The sequence below is a fragment of the Garra rufa genome, chromosome 5, assembly GCF_049309525.1.
Source record: "Garra rufa chromosome 5, GarRuf1.0, whole genome shotgun sequence".
Classification (NCBI taxonomy): Eukaryota; Metazoa; Chordata; class Actinopteri; order Cypriniformes; family Cyprinidae; genus Garra; species Garra rufa.
The window spans coordinates 45,387,616-45,404,603 of record NC_133365.1 but is presented as its reverse complement, the minus strand read 5'-3'; the positions used below and the strand labels follow the sequence as shown (position 1 = coordinate 45,404,603).

Here is a 16,988-nt window from a genome sequence, read left to right as displayed (position 1 = left end):
ATGTAGCTGACAGTATCAACCCAGTGTTTACAAAGTGAATGTGCAAAGAAACTTACAAAAAGGTAAAATAATGATGTCGGATTTTGAAGTTGGAGTAGAAAATGAGATGGTGTTTTTGTCCTACCGTACCTTTTTCAACCAAAGCACACAGACAAGGAAATAAACAATGTGTGACCTTTCAAACCTGATTACGTTTTGCATCAAATCGTAGACGTGCATTGCATAGCTAGTGCAAGATGAGCATTTGTGCTTAAAAAGTTTACAAATTGTAATTTTCTTTTAGAAAAAGACGGGGATCGTGTAGAGCCCTTTGAAGCTGCAATGAAACGGCAATTTAGATCTTCAACTCGTTGATCCCTGTTGAAGTCCACTTTATGGAGGAAAATCCTGAAATGTTGCCCTCAAAAACCTTTAGTGATAGTTGTTCATTCATATGCAACTATTACAGAAGGTTCAAATCCTCACTGATGCTTCAGAAGGAAACATGATGCATTAAGAGTGGTGATGAAAACTTTTGAACAGAATGAAGATTTGTACATTTTTCCCATTTTGCCTAAATATCTTATGTTTTTCATTTAGCACTTCTCTTCAGAAGCTACAGAAGATACTTACATGTTTCCCAGAAGACAAAATAAGTTAAATTCCGATCTTCAAATTCAAAAGTTTTCACCCCCGCCTCTTAGTGCATCATGTTTCCTTCTGGAGCATCAGTGAGCGTTTGAACCTTTTGTAATAGTTGCATATGAGTCCCTCAGCTGTCCTCAGTTGAAAAGATGGATCTCAAAATCATACAGTCATTGTTGGAAAAGGTTCATATTACACAAAAATGCTGAAAAACCAAAGAATTTGTGGATTTTTCTGAACAACAGTGGGCAGTTTAATTGTTCAGGACAAACAAGGGATTCATGAATAAACTATCACTAAACTAAAACAAAAAAATAAAAACACACACACAGCTGTGGATCAATCAAGTAACAACAGATTATTAAGAATCAAGTATATGCAAACTTTTGAACGGGGTTAATATGTAACAGGGACTATATGTAAACGTTTTTTATGTCAAATATCTCAATCATGTCAGTATTAAATAAAATATAACATGCATTTTGTATGATCGGCATTTTGCCGATTCTGCAAGGTGTGTAAACTTTTGACCACAACTGTACTATATTATTACTGCTTCAAGTATTGAAGTATTGAGTGCTGAGCATTCATTTTGGATTCCTAAGTCTGGGTTGTTGTGGTACCTCTGGGTTTCTGAGTTTCAGAAAGTCTGAACTTTTATCCTCACACTGCATACATTTTACTAGTTCATCCATTCCCTTGGAAACAAACCTTACATGATCTTGTTGTTATAACTGTCTGAACTAAAGTTCTGAGTAGCAGCACTCTGTCGTCTAGGTCAGACACCAAAAATATCAGAAATAATGATGTCTAACTGTGGTAAACCATGGTAGTTTTTTAGTACTAGCCGTGCAATCCTAAAATGTGGATCGAAAAGTTTTTCTGCACTGTATGAAACAACATAGACAAATCCTTCGAGCAAGCAAAAACATTAATACATTTATTGCACATCCAGGAAACTAACGCCACCTTATCACATCTAAAATATTCATCTGTTATATCCCTGGTCATTTATATTTCAGAGAATGTCCTCATGCATTATAAAGTGGACCACTGGATGCCCTTACCTGATGGGGGCAGTCTCATCGCCTTTGTCCAGCCAATCCTGTGGTGGGATGATGTACATGCACCAGAGGCCCCAGTTGTAGCCATGAGCTGCATTAGCATATTGCTGCACCTCAAAGGTGTTGTACTTGATATTATCTATCGCAGGGAGGATTATCCTAGTGTGATCTTCTTTCACTCTGGTGAGGATAGGTTCAGCCCTGAATACATGATAGAGATCAGAAAGAAAAAAGAAGAAGAGAAAGAGATTGGGAGTTTAGACATACTGAGGCTTTCTTGCTTTCAGTACAAATAGTGATAGTTACATTCCCCGTAAAAAAGAGCAACAGAGGTAAAAACAAGTGTTAGGATGTCGATGTGAAATGTTCTCACAATATTTCAGTAAAACGTTCTACAAATACTAGAGGTTGAAAACAGGACTGATGGGGGAACTACATAATTCTACAACTTGGAAACATTTTTGCACTGGTATGAATCTTCTCAGATTTCAGTGTATTTTCAAAACCAAACTAAAGCAAATATTTAACGAGATATCATTTTCAATGTTTTCTTTTGCATTTGATGAGTAATTAAAGTTGTTGACAACGTGTTACATTCCCATTTTTCACTGTGACTTTTTGAATTCGCGAAAACTAATACAATTTGTACATCACACACTCCAAATATTTAATTGCAAATGTCTAGCAAACTGACATTGTAAATAAGCAAAACAAATTAAATGATACTTTCTCATTCAATTCATTCACCTAGTATACAGCTTCTCTGTTTACTTTAAAATCCATGTGGCTGTTTCCAAGTATAATCTAGGGTAGAAAATTGATTCTGTCATTTTTGGAAACAAGCTTGTATTCCATTATCAAAACCGGTGTTGGTTTAAAAGGAGAACAATCAAGCCTGACAGTGTAATCATCACATATTGACATTTGCAGCAGAAGCAAACACAAGACTAACAAGAAAACCTGCAAAAATTTTCATCAGTCCCTCTTATCAATGTCCTTTATTTGTACCATTTTCACTAGCTCACAAATCAGTTTTGTCCAGCATCATTCTTTGACTTCTGAATGTACTATTTCTTCTTCCATTGGTGTCATCCTTAGAAAGCTTGATCACATTAAGGTAATGATCAACACTGAGACATGAGTTTTAATAGGGCTGTGAGTGGCGCTTTCAGAAAAGAAACAGCCTGCTGAGAGGATTCCTAATGTAAGTGTCCAATTAACAAGAAAAAAAGTGTTTTAAAGGGGCTGTATATTGGTACCATCCAGAACAGAGATCTTTTTATAGGAAATGTGTCAGGATTTCCATAGATAGCAATTGTGGAGTGTCCTTGGGGTGATATAATGTCATGCAAAAGTCTGGGGTTTTATTATGTTTTTAAAGTCTAGTAATTTTGTGAAATAGTATTACAAAAAATAGTATTGTCGGTTTTCTAAAGAAACATTGTCCAACAGACAATTGCATATGATTGGATATGACTGGTGATGTTTGGCTGTGATTGGTTCATGCGATAAATCCCGCGTCTTGTGTCTGTGCATTTCACATTCACAAATCAGTCTAAATAAACAATATAATGGTGTTAATGGGAAAACAAATTTAAAAAGTAAGTAAACAAGTAACAAACATAGATATAACCACTTTTTACGTCAAAATAAGACTTTAAATGGCCTGAAAACATGATCTGTGGGAGTTTTTAGTCTGAAATTTAAAGTAAATCCCTATGTTTGTTCTGAAGAGGTAAACTAAGCACTGTTCTTCAGAAAAAATCGTCCAGGTCATGCAGAATCCTCAGTTTTTCAGCATCTTTTGCATAATTGAACCCTTTCCAGCAGTGACTGTATGATTTTGAGATCCATCTTTTCACACTGAGGACAACTGAGGGACTCAAACACAGCTATTAAAAAAGGTTCAAACGTTCACTGATGCTCCAGAAGAAAACACGATGCATTAAGAGCTGGGGGGTGAAAACTTTTGAACAGGATGAAGATGTCCAAATTTTTCTTATTTTGTTGAAATATATATATTTTTACCATTTAGTACTGCCCTTCGGAAGCAACAGAAGATACTTGCGTGTTTCCTGGAAGACAAATTAAGTACAATTTAACTTGATCTTCAAATTCAAAAAGTTTTCACCCCCCTGCTCTTAATGCATTGTGTTTCCTTAGAGCATCAGTGAATGTTTGAACCTTTTTTAATAGTTATGTTTGAGTCCCTCAAATGTCCTTAGTGTGAAAAGATGGATCAAAAATCATACAGTTAGTGCTGGAAAGGGCTCAAATATGCAAAAGATGCTGGAAAACTGAAGATTCTGCAGGACCTGAAGGTTTTTTTCTGTAGAGGAGTGCTCAGTTTAACTCTTCAGAACAAACCAATCCTCATGAACAACCATCACAAAACAAAAAAACAGTCGTAAATTATCCAGGTTACTAAACACAGTATTAAGAACTGATACAAATTTGGGACCATAAATTTGATTTGACACATTGAACTGACCATATTTTGTTACATGCCTTTCTATCAAAGTTATCTGACATTGTCAAGTTTATCTCGAGTTCTTGTTATATTGTATTGCTATTTTCTAAACTATAGTGAACAAACTGTGATAATGTGAGAAATTTTGAAGATGTGAATACATTTTGGTTTGATTGTAATTCATTTGTGATTATCGAAATGAATTTGTTTCTGACACAGTTCTTTTCACACCTTATTACCATTTTACAAAATATAGTGAACAAAGTGGGATAATGTGAGAAATGTTGAAAGTGTCTGAATAAATTTTAGTCCGACTGTATATATATGGGCAAATCACAGCCTTTTGAAAGTAGACAGCACATGATGGGGAGAAGACAGAGGATGGGACTGGAAAATGTCACAAGCCAGATTGAGTCACTCATGCAAAATATCAAAGCACTATACTTCAGGCCAAGTCTGGTTCCAACCAACAATCAGCAACGGCTTTAACCACCACAAATATGTGGGGCTCCCTGCTGTTAGAAACAGTCAGTCTGTACTATACAATGATTACAAGCAACAGAAAATAAGCCCTGCCACATCATATTCATTACATTTTACATTTGCATTTATTCATTTAGCAGATGCTTTTATACAACTGAGAAAATTGAGGATATTCGCATAATATTTAACATTCTACTACTTAAGGCTGCTCTTTTGTAAAAACCTGGTCCTGAATAAGTACGACACAGCACATGTTGGGGTTGAGAGGATGTACTGATACGCTAACCTTGCAAGAGAAACCATCCCTCTTGTGAATCCATCTATTCATCTTCTCTGTCCTTGGGCCGCTGGCGTCATAACCTGCACTAGCTACATGTAAGATCCCAAAGGAGCCCATTCTGGGCTATAATAAACCAGCTGTGTGCAGATAAGACTCAACATGTGCAGCCCATTCTATTGGGTAGCCTTTCTCGTGATGGTGAAAAACAATACTAATCTGATCAATTGATAAGTTAGGTGCAACTATATAGTGTGCTGAGATAGAAAAAATGGTTTAGTTGACGGGGGAAAAATATTTAATATATGAAAGCTTGTTTCTGCCACAGGATTTTTCTAGTAGTTCTTTTCAAAAAGATATGAACTCAAAATTGCACAAAAAAACAAACCTTTTCTCTGAATTTTAAGTTTACATTTACATTTTTTTATCTTACACTTATGACTTTTTTCTAGCAATTGCGACTTTATATTTCACAATTATGACTTTACAGTCCAAATTGTGCAATATAAACTAACTTTTCAACTAAAAAAAAATCTGAATAGTGAGATAAAAGGTCTATTTAGTTACTTTTTCTAATTTTGAATCTTGTGTCTGAAACAAGCTACCATATTAAAACTAAAACTATTACAAATTGTTTTTTGGTATTTAAATGACAGTTTTCAAAAGTGATAAATATATGACAATAAATATGGTAATGAGGAAAAACAGCATACAAATTATCCAAAAACATGCTGCATTTATAATATATTTTGTGTGCCTTTCACTGATTTTATCATCCTATTTTATAGTCTGACGTTATCACTGAATGCTAATAAGCATACCTACTGACTGCAAGCAGGAATCTGTCAAACTAGTGCGATGAAAAAAAAAAGTTACAGCCCACGCTTCGTTTCACTCTAAGAAGTCACAAAAGAGAACAAAAACAAAAGAAAAAGGAAGGAAGAAAAATAGCTTTACAGTATCACAGAGTCATGACACACACTAGAGAGCTACATAAGGCTCAGCTCACAACAAACATATCAAGTGCCACAGTAGACAGTGTGAAGGGAGCAAACAGAAGGGGGGAAATAAGAAAAAGAAACACTGAGAATATAGACAGGAACATAGAAATGCAAAAGTCAATGCTGCATTGCCTCCTCTAAGCCTAATGTCCAATTTTTAAAACCCTGTCCCATTACTAACACAGCTGCCAGTAATTGCTAGGATTAATTACAGAAGGGACTCTCTTTGGTATATGAGACAGGGTGTGCAGAAGGGCAACAGTGATCAGTTCTTTCATTACCCACAGGATACGTCTGGATCTTTCCAAACAGATGAAAGTGCCAGACATAAAATCAGAAAAGATAAATAGGAAATTCTGGGTTGTTATTGTTGTACGACAGCTTTAGACTGACAATCATATACGATCAAGTAGCATCAATGCCAGGTTGAAGCTGTCAGGTTTAATAATGTTAAATACATTTATTTTTTTGGTTTATTCCAAGATCATTCCTTTATTGAAGTCCGTTTATGCCATGGAACAAAAAATTAAAAAAGGTTATTGCAACTTTTTATCTTGCAATTCTGTCTTTTTTCTCAGAATTGCGTGATACAAACTCGCAATTCATACTTTTTTTTTTACGATTGTGAGTTTATATCTCGCAATTCAGAATTTTTTCTTGCAATTCTGACTTTTTTTCTCAGAATTGTGAGATATGAACTTGCGATTGCCGGCTATAAAGTCCAATTTTGAGGTGGAAAAAGACTGACATGTTCTCAGAATTGCGAGTTTAAATCTCACGATTCTGACTTAATATGTTATAAAGTGAGAAGTGTGAGAATTATTGTTACTTTTTTAACACGCAATTGCGAGTTTAAATCAGAAATGTGAGATATAAATTTTCAAAAAAAACATATAAGACTTTATTCACTTCAAAATTGGACTCTATAGCTTGCAATTGCAAGTTTATATCTCACAATTCTGAGAAAAAAAGTCTGAATTGTGAGATATAAACTTGCAATTGTAGGAAAAAAAGTCAGATTTGCGAGACATAAACTCACAATTCTGACTTTTTTTCTCGCAATTGCAGGGTTTACATATCTCACAATTATTACTTATTATTATAACTCTTTAAGTCAGAATTGTGAGATATGAACTTGCAATTCTGAGAACATATCAGTCTTTTTTCCACCTCAAAATTGGACTTCATGTCACAACTCTAAGAAAAAAGTCAGAATTGCAAGAAAAAATCTAAATCCTGAGATATACATTTCTTGCAGTTGCAAGTTTATTTCTCACAATTCTGATTTTTTTTTCAACAATTCTGACTTGTGAGATATAAACTTGCAAACACAAGCTGTAAAGTCCAATTTTGAGGTGGAAATGTTCTCAGAATTGTGAGTTCATATCTTACAATTTTAACTTAAAGAGTTATAAAGTCAGAATTGTGAGATATATAAGCTCAAAAAAGTCAGAATTGCAAGTTTATATCTCACAATTCTGACCTTTTTTTCAGAATTGTCAGATATCAACTCACAATTACAAGCTAATAGAGTCCTTTTTGAGGTGGAAAAAAAGTGTGATATGTTGTTTTTGCAAGTTTATATCTCACGATTCTGACTAAACTTGCAACTGCGTGTTAAAAAATAATAAACTCGTAATTCTGATTTTATAACTCACAATTGCAAGTTTATATCATGCATTTCTGGGGGGAAAAAAGACTGAATTGTGAGATAAAAAGTCGAAATTATATTTTTAAATTTTTTATTCAGTGGCTGAAATGGGCTTCAATATTCCTTTATATAAACTAAGTATATTTTGTCAGAGATAAATTCAGATAAATTACAGTAAACACACAGTGGAGTACAGAAGTTTCCAGAAATATGGGTTTCGGAAATTGATTTAAATTTGGAAAAAAGCAAAGTATATAAGAGTACGTTTCAGGATCATTAGAGTTTTTAAACAAAGAAATCACAACATGAATATTAATCATTACCATTTTTAATAAATGTTAAATAAATATTAGTTTTTCAGCTCAACTTTTCACTTAAACTATTATGCTGATAATATAATTTGTCAAGAAAACTTTTGTATTAAATAAGAAAAATGGAAAACAGTTTCAGACATTTGGATTCCATAGTTATATTCTACTCAGTGTTGTTATTGTTTACTAAAACTGTTAAAAATGATTTGCTGTAATTAAAATGAAGCTGAAATAAAAAGTGTATTATATTAAAAACTTAGCAGATTAAAATAAATAAATAAATTTTAGAAATATTGTCTTGCAAACAAACTGAAATAAGTTGAGGTTAAAGTAGTACTGTAAATGACTAAAACTAAAACAAAAAATTACATTTATATAACTAAAAATGACAAAAGCACAGAAAATGACTAAAACTTAAATTAAAACCTAACTGAAAATATTCATAAATATAATAAATACATTCAGATGCAACCTGGGACCTTAAGACAGTATAGTCCCACAACCAATATGTCTATCCCTCAAAGCCACGTTTTCATTCATGTCAAATTAAATATGGCACTTACCTTGACTAACGTCCACGGGGTACATCATAAATCACTTACACTCTTAGTAGAAACAATAAAGCGCTGCACCCCGTGCACAGTCTCGGACAATTTGCTGAGTAAACGGATCTCTATCACCCACTGTGCTTGACTTGGCATGTCATCTTATGGACGTAAGTCCTGCTATCTTCGCTGTCTTTCTCCTTTTACAGATAGCCAAGAAACACAGTCCTTGGAGATTAGCCCCCCATTCTCCACAACTGATGAAACTCCCGTATGACATATCTCGAATTAGGAAACTTTCTCTCATGTAAGCCTATCAGAAAATGAAATCTCGCCTCATTCACTGTGAAGATCCCATGAACTGTTTGTGTCTGCTCAGTGTGCCGAGAATGGTGCCTGGTTGAAAAGGTTAGACTAGGGCAAAATGTTTCCAGAAGCTTTTTTTTTTCTAGTAGGATGGAGGATTTAATTTTTTACATGCTGTTTTTAAGCACATTATGGATCTGTTGAGCAGCTTAGAAGCTGGGATAGATTTATCGCCTTTGGACATGTTGCAGCCTGTCACGGTGAAGCTATGTTAGCCTCATCCTGTTAAATGTTCTACTTTTTTCCCTCCTAAATATTTACGAAATGCTTCCCTGGAGCGAGTCCATCACATCGCAGTATCTCACTCTGCAAAATTATACTCTAAAAATACTTGAGCTCAAATTAAACAGTAAACTCATTACATTAGGTTGGAGCCTGCCCACTTGCAGTGCCTCTCATATTAATTTAACTATAAACACAATGATTAATCACTTACCAATTATGATGAATGATTAATGTCATTTTCAAGATGCCGACACAACTAATCATGTCTAAATTCCTTCAGTGTCAAGGTATATTCAAATCACATCTCACTAATGGGTGATTTCCCGGACAGAGACTGAGCCCACTCACCGTATCATTCAAATGTGGATTAACAGTATTTGACTATAATTTAAAATCAGTCTCTGACTAATGTTTAAAATAATAAAGCCAGGATTATGGGTCTCACATATCCAGATCTTTGACTGGTCCAAACTGCAGCTTAGGCTGGCCGATGTGATGGCCAACACATAAAGTGATCAAAATAGAAAGAAAAGAAAGATGATAATAGTTAATAGATAAGATAGATAGAATAGAAAATAAAATAAAATAGATAGATAAGAAAGAAAGAAAGAAAGAAAGAAAGAAAGAAAGAAAAAAGAAAGAAAAAAGAAAAAGAAAAAAGATAGATGAGATAGATAGATGATAGATGATAGATAGATAGATAGATGATAGATGATAGATAGATAGATAGATAGATAGATAGATAGATAGATAGATAGATAGATAGATAGATAGATAGATAGATAGATAGATAGAAAGAAAGAAAGACAATAGATAATAAATAAAGAAAGAGAGAAAGAAAGAAAGACAGAAAAAGAAAGAAAAAGAAAGAAAAAAGAAAGGAAAAGAAAAGACAAAAAGAAAGAAAGTAAGAAAAAAGATAGAAAGAAAGAAAGAAAAAAAACAGAAAGAAAGAAAGAAAGAAAGAAAGAAAGAAAGAAAGACAATAGATAGATAGAAAGACAATAGATAATAGATAAAGAAAGAGAGAAAGAAAAAAGAAAAAAAGAAAGAAAGAAAGAAAGAAAGAAAGAAAGAAAGAAAGAAAGAAAAAGAAAGAAAGAAAGAAAGAAAGAAAGAAAGAAAGAAAGAAAGAAAAAAGAAAAAAGAAAGAAAGAAAAAAGATAGATGGTAGATAGATGATAGAAAGAAAGAAAGAAAGAAAGAAAGAAAGAAAGAAAGAAAGAAAGAAAGAAAGAAAGAAAGAAAGAAAGAAAGAAAGAAAGGAAAATAGATAATAGATAATAACATTAATAGAACCATTAATGTTTATATAAATATATATATGGATGTATTTTTTTTTTAATGGATGTATATTATATGTATTTTTGTTTTGATTTTATTCTGCTGTATACAATGCTTTGGCAATATGTACCCAAGTATGTCATGCCAATAAATTTGAATTGAATTGAATTGAATTGAATTGAATTGAATTGAATTGAAAGAAAGAAAGAAAGAAAGAAAGAAAGAAAGAAAGAAAGAAAGAAAGAAAGAAAGAAAGAAAGAAAGAAAGAAAGAAAGAAAGAAAGAAAGAAAGAAAAAGAATGATGGTAAAAAATTACTGAGTGGGTCGTCACTTAGAGGCTGACTTCTATTCACTCTGACCTCAGTGTCTCAATGAAAACATTAATCAATACACAGCTTTCACTAGGCAGATCTCTCTGGGAGCCCTTATGAACATTTCAAGCAAACCTCCAAGGATTCATGTTCTCGTTGAAGGCCTTTCTATATACCATTCAGTTACACTATTGGAATCACCTTTCGATTGCTTAATCAATATTTTCTCAGATGTTTATATTAGCCCAGGAAGTGAATATTAGAATACAAATGATTTCAAATTTGTCATTCGGCTGACACCTTTACCCTAAACAAATCCGAGTAGTTATTACATGAACAATGTGAGGTTAAGTGTTTTGCTCAAGGGCACATAATGATAGTTTATAGATTTTCCTTTGTGCAGGGTCAGATAAGATCGAATCTTTAACCACTAGGCTACATTACTAACCGTTTTAAAATGAATTTAAAACTGTGGTTCACTAAATGTTTTGATTATTTGTATCTGGAGCCAATGTCTGGAACTGTAGGTCAGTACTATTTGTGCAGGAACACACTAATTTGTGTTAAAGAACTAAGGTAAGAAATCAAGTGTAAAATTTCTCATAAGCTAATGGAAACATCAAAAGTGTTCTGTATTTATTGAATGTGTTGAGATGTACCATATGTATGTGACAAGTAAAGAATGTTAGCGTGTGATATTTGTAAAATATGCCATGCTTTTGTTTGTGCCTTTTTATAGAATTTGATGTGATATTGTCAGAACTAAAGACCTGTGCAGTTTTATATTAGTTTGTATGCATCATTGAAGACTTTCTGGTGCTGCTTTACATAATTGTTGATTCACCTTTTACCACACTAATCCACTGGAACCTGATGAAGAACTCCAGATGAAAAATTTGAAGTGATTAGAGCTAATGAAGTATGAGAGATGAGCATTTCTGGAGTCAGTCAGTTGGAAGTACAAACACAGTAGGCTACTTGCAAAACGGAGTTAAAAGCTCACAGTGAGAGGTTCACAGCCAGGCCTCCACTACACAACCAATGATAGCCGTACTGCAAAACAATGTTACACTCAGCATAGCCAGTTAGTTCAGGTTGTATTTGATTCCTTTAAACATATTGTCCATCTGTTTTTGTTTGTTATGTTTTTGGTATACACAGTGGCACCAACGTAATTGGACACTTAAGTCATACTTAAAAATCTCTGCATTTCATTACATTAGCTACAAAATACCAATATATTGCTTCAGCTATAAAAAAAAAAAAAAAAGTTGCTTCTACAAGCAAATTATGCTAGAACTGTCCTTTCTATCCATCCATCTATCTATCCATCCTTCACTCCTTCCTTCCATCCTTCCTTCCAAGACACCTTCCTTTCTTCCATCCATCCTTCCTTCATTCCAAAACACCTTTATTCCTTTCATGCATCTATCAATCCACCAATCCATCCATCCACCCACCCACCAATCCTTCCTTAATCTATCCATTCTTTCTTACTTCCTTCTATCCATCCATCCATCCTTCCTTCCTTCCTTCCTTCCATCCATCCATCCATTCCATCCACCAATCCTTTCTTCCTTCCAAGACACCTTCCTTCCATCCATCCATCCATCCTTCCTTCATATATCTATCCATTCTTCCTTACTTCCTTCTATCCGTCCGTCCGTCCATCCATCCTTCCTTCCTTCTATCTATCCATCCATCCATCCTTCCTTCCTTTCATCCACCAGTCCTTTCTTCCATTCTTCCTTCCATCCATCAATTCATCCATCCATCATCCATCCATCCATCCATCCTTCCTTCCTTCATTCCAAGACACCTTGCTTCCTCCCTACCATCCATCCATCCATCCATCCATCCATCCATCCATCCACCAATTCTTCCTTCTTTTCATCCTCCTTTCCATCCATCATCCGTCCTTCCTTCCATCCATCCATCCATCTTTCCAAGACACCTTCCTTCCTTCTATCATCCATCCTTTATTTCTTTCTTTCTTTCTCTTTCTTTCTTTCTTTCTTTCTTTCTTTCTTTCTTTCTTTCTTTCTTTCTTTCTTTCTTCATTCTATCCATCTATCCATCCTTCTATCCATCTATCTATCCATCCTTCCCTCTTTTCTTCCTTCCATACAATTATCCATCCATCCATCTATCCTTCCTTCCTTCCATCCATCCATCCACCAATCCTCCCTTCCTTCTTTCCATCCATTTATCAATCCTTCCTTCTTTCCATCGATACACCAATCCTTCCATCCTTCCTTCCTTTCATCCATCCATCTGTCCATCAATCCTTCCTACCATCTATCATCCATCCATCCATTCATCTATCCATCTATAAACTTGCATAAATGTGTCTAAGATAAATGTAAAAAGAGAAAGACTTAAGACAAATTCAAAGACTTGATTTTGACAAATCAGAAAATTAAATTGAAATAAATGTGAATCCCACTATTCATTATTTCCTTAGTGAGATCTCTGTCCATTTCCACTATGTAATTTGACCACTAATTATTACATTTTTGTTTTATTGATTTTGAGAGTTCTTTTCTGATCAATAAGCAACTGCGTGGTACGTGTAGGATATTATCTTACGGAAATAACTCATTCATATCATCACCATGGTAACCACCATTAATGCATTTCAGCCGTATGAAATAATTAGATGTAGATTTAAACTGATCTCCTTGCATAATGTTTAAGATGAATACCAAATCAGATAATATCCATTTATATAGCATGCAAGACTAGGATCAGTGCATTTCAAACCACAGTACACTAAAAACCATATGCTAAAAGTGCCCACGGCATACTATTTCTGTCAATTTTTTTTTTTTTTACTTCAGCTTGAGTATTTATGAATGTTAAAGGTCCCATATTGTCAAAATCAAAATTTCCTGGCTTTTTTCATGATAACTGAGGTCTAGGGGCTATGTAACTACCATATAAGTTTCAAAGCAGTCAATCCACAGTAAACTGCACACAGCCTGCTTAAAGTAGCTGTTCCATTTCACGAACCGTTGTGACTTCCGTAAAAATGTGACGTCCGATCTACTCAGTCACCGCCTTCAGTCACCACCCCAAGCACCAACCACCATCCCACCCTTCTTTTGTCAAACCCCGACCAACATCGCGTCCATTCCATTGCTAAGCAACAACAACACGAAAACAAGTCGAGAAAACCCTGTTCAGTCGATGGATGTCAGAAAACTACATCATTGCACAGGCTTCCGAACAACATTAATATAAGAGACCACTGGCACGTCAACTTCAGTCTCTTTCACACAGCCATTCCGGAAAATACAAAGATAATGTGTCCCATGATTTGTTCCGGAATTGTTTAATTTGGTTCATTCACAGTCGTTTTCCGGAATCTGTGCGTGCTTTACACACAACCCATAAAGACATGTGACATTTGGATGTGAGATGTAATGCAACGCGTACATTTCACTAAACTTAAACTAACCTGAACAATCTGTGCTTCAGCGCCATAGTGAGGAGCTCCCTGATCGCTGCTTCATTCCACTTTGCACATATTTTTTTCGTTGTGAAGAGTTGCAGGGTAACGTGCATCATCACTACAACACTGCCTTTATGGCATTTGGTTCTGGCTTTTGTTCACACAGCGCTCGTTCCCGTAATATTCCGGAATCAGCACGCATTGTGAAAGGGGCTTTACTAAAGCAACAGTTACGTAGCTACTGCATTCAGTGTTTGAAAAAGAAAGAAACATTAATGATCATTCTGAAATATTCTGTTGAGTACCACCAAGCCACAGCAGGCTAGGCTCTGGGCTAGACCGTAGTTACTTGTGGTTGGCCTGGCTGTGCGTCACTCAGAAAACAACAGGCCAATCAGAAGAGAGGCTCATGAATATTAATTAGACGGCCAAAATCAACCTTTTCTTGACAGAGCTCCTAAAAAAGGAGCTGTAAAAATATATTGAGATGGATTTTGGCACTTATACCGCAAATATATATTCTTAAGGACATCAATAACTAAAATAAACCTCCAGAAATGTGTACAATATGGGACCTTTAAAAGTAATGCTCTGATTACAGAATGTGACAAATGTGACAGTATGACAGTTTGGATTCGACCACAATCATTAGACAAACCAAGAGTACCAAGTAAATTTTAATTAGCTACACTGAATTTTATTTATTTTATTTTTTTACTTTTTTCTGCAAGTTTGTGCACATTTTCACACATGGGATTCAGTAAAGTGTTTATTACTAAGTTAAAATCAATTGAGTAAGTACATATTTTTTTATTTTTACAAAACCTTTATAAGGCCAGTTTAATTTATCTTACTTTTACGGTGTGTTTACACTTATATTTAAATTTTTTTTTTGGTTCATTTGGTCTGGACCAAAAAGGAATATGATACATTTGGTCCTGGTCCGCTTAGCGTTCACACTGGCATTTTTGACAGCGAACCTAAAGATACCGAAACCTGAAGGCATTGTGATGTTGAATGAAATACATTTTGTGACGGAACAAAACAAAAGGAAAATTCCTGTTTTTGAAAGTATTTGGTCCATGTCGTGTTCATATTTCAATCAAACCGCACCAAAGTTTGTTTGGAAGTTGACCGAGACCCGTCTTCTTAGCTTTCTCGGTCCGTTTATTTGGTGCGCACCAGGGTTCGGATGGCAGCTTTTACACATACTCAAATTAACCGCACTAACAGAGCAATCGTAGTAGTTTGTCACAGTATAAAACAATTGCCCTGCTAAAAAAAAACAGAAACCATCCATTTCCACTATAAATACCACTACAAACATTACAAACCATCAACTATTAACCATTAAACCCATTATAAAATGGTTTCCTGTGGTGTGTCTTGGGACATATTCCATTACGATTTAGTGGTTTTTACAATCAAAATAAAAAGGTGGCAAATTACCAGTTGAGACCTACAAGGACCATTACAGTTTCAATTAAAACCAATACAATTCCTATTATAACCAGTAAAACCAATACAAACTCTGTGGTGGATTCTATTGTTTGTTTGTTTTTCAGCAGGGTGAACTGGTTTGAATGGCTTTACTGCAGAGCAATTACTTTATGCAATGAGTTGTCATTTGATGGTAAATGTGGTAAATAAGCTGCCAGCAATCAAAATACTGATTTTGAAGTAATTGAAAATGACAGTTTTGAGAATATGGATGAGATTGCGAATGTGAGCCAGATGCTGAATGCACTGGGGAAGTGCACTCTGACGATGACAGTGATGGTAAAGTCATCTGCTCAAATTGAACCCTTCAAAAGGTAAACAATTATGCTTTGTTTTATTCTTTTGTAATTGTTATTAAAATATCAGGAGAGTTTTGTGCATTTGCAGCAGTTAGAGAATTGTGTTGATAGATATGTAATAATGAATGTCAAAGCATCCATCCATTTAAGGGTTAAATGTCCAACATACCTGAATATAACACTAGCAGGTCTTTGCCTTTACCTGGTAATGGATTTCAATGCAACAAAAATGATTCATGTAGCTCCAACACATAGCCTATGAACTGAGTAAACTTCAATATTACATACTTATATAGTCAGCTAAAACACACAAGCACTTAACTCAGAGTTTTCTGCCTCTTACACACACACACACACACACACACACACACACACACACACACACACACACACACGCTGTGAGCAAGTGCAGCCAAGTCCTACAACTTCAACAAGGTCACATTCTGGCCCACATAATCCATCTCAGTTATCAGTCTCTGCCATCCTATATTGCCATAATATGAAGAATAGGATGTTTTGGCACCTTTGTTTATGAATATATTTATGGCTACAGTTATCACATTCACTGAAGCAAAGGTGAAAGCATACAAATGGCCTGTTGTACACAATTTACATCCAATTCAGCAATAATCACTGGAGCTTTTGGTGCACTTGTACATGAAAGGATGCTAGAATCATATATAAGGAATTTAAAAGATAAAATGTAAAGCCTGAACTGCCATAACTCCTGCATACACGCTCACACACGTTTGTTTTACTATATACTGGTGATATGTTCCCTAAAACTTCCTACGATACAGATGATTTCAGGTTTTATCTTCCTCCTGGGGACATTTAGTCTCCACAATGTACGCAAAACCTTAAACACACAGCAAAAGACAAAATCGATAAAGCTGAGGTGTTTAATATGTGTGCCACTTAACCAAAGAGAAGAGCAAAAATAATGATTTTCAGGATCTTTTCAGGTCTTCCAAACACATTTCCTATTTTTCACTATTTGGTCCTTCAAACTTGAAACTCTAAATCATATGAAAAAGAGATGTGACAACTCAAAAAATCTGAGACAGTTTTACAGTCTTTAAGAAGTCATGGCTTACTTACAGTTCAGCACACTTAACTAGA

The 16,988-nt window shown here is 34.8% G+C and overlaps 1 protein-coding gene across 1 annotated transcript in view; it reads right to left on the bottom strand.

Moving 5' to 3' along the window:
* galnt9 (polypeptide N-acetylgalactosaminyltransferase 9) overlaps window positions 1-16,988 on the bottom strand; it is a 115,702-nt gene that overhangs the window by 47,280 nt on the left and 51,434 nt on the right. Inside the window, exon 5 of the mRNA XM_073840540.1 lies at window positions 1,692-1,889. Within this exon, the coding sequence (XP_073696641.1) occupies window positions 1,692-1,889 (198 nt within the window). The remainder of the gene's footprint in view (window positions 1-1,691; window positions 1,890-16,988) is intronic.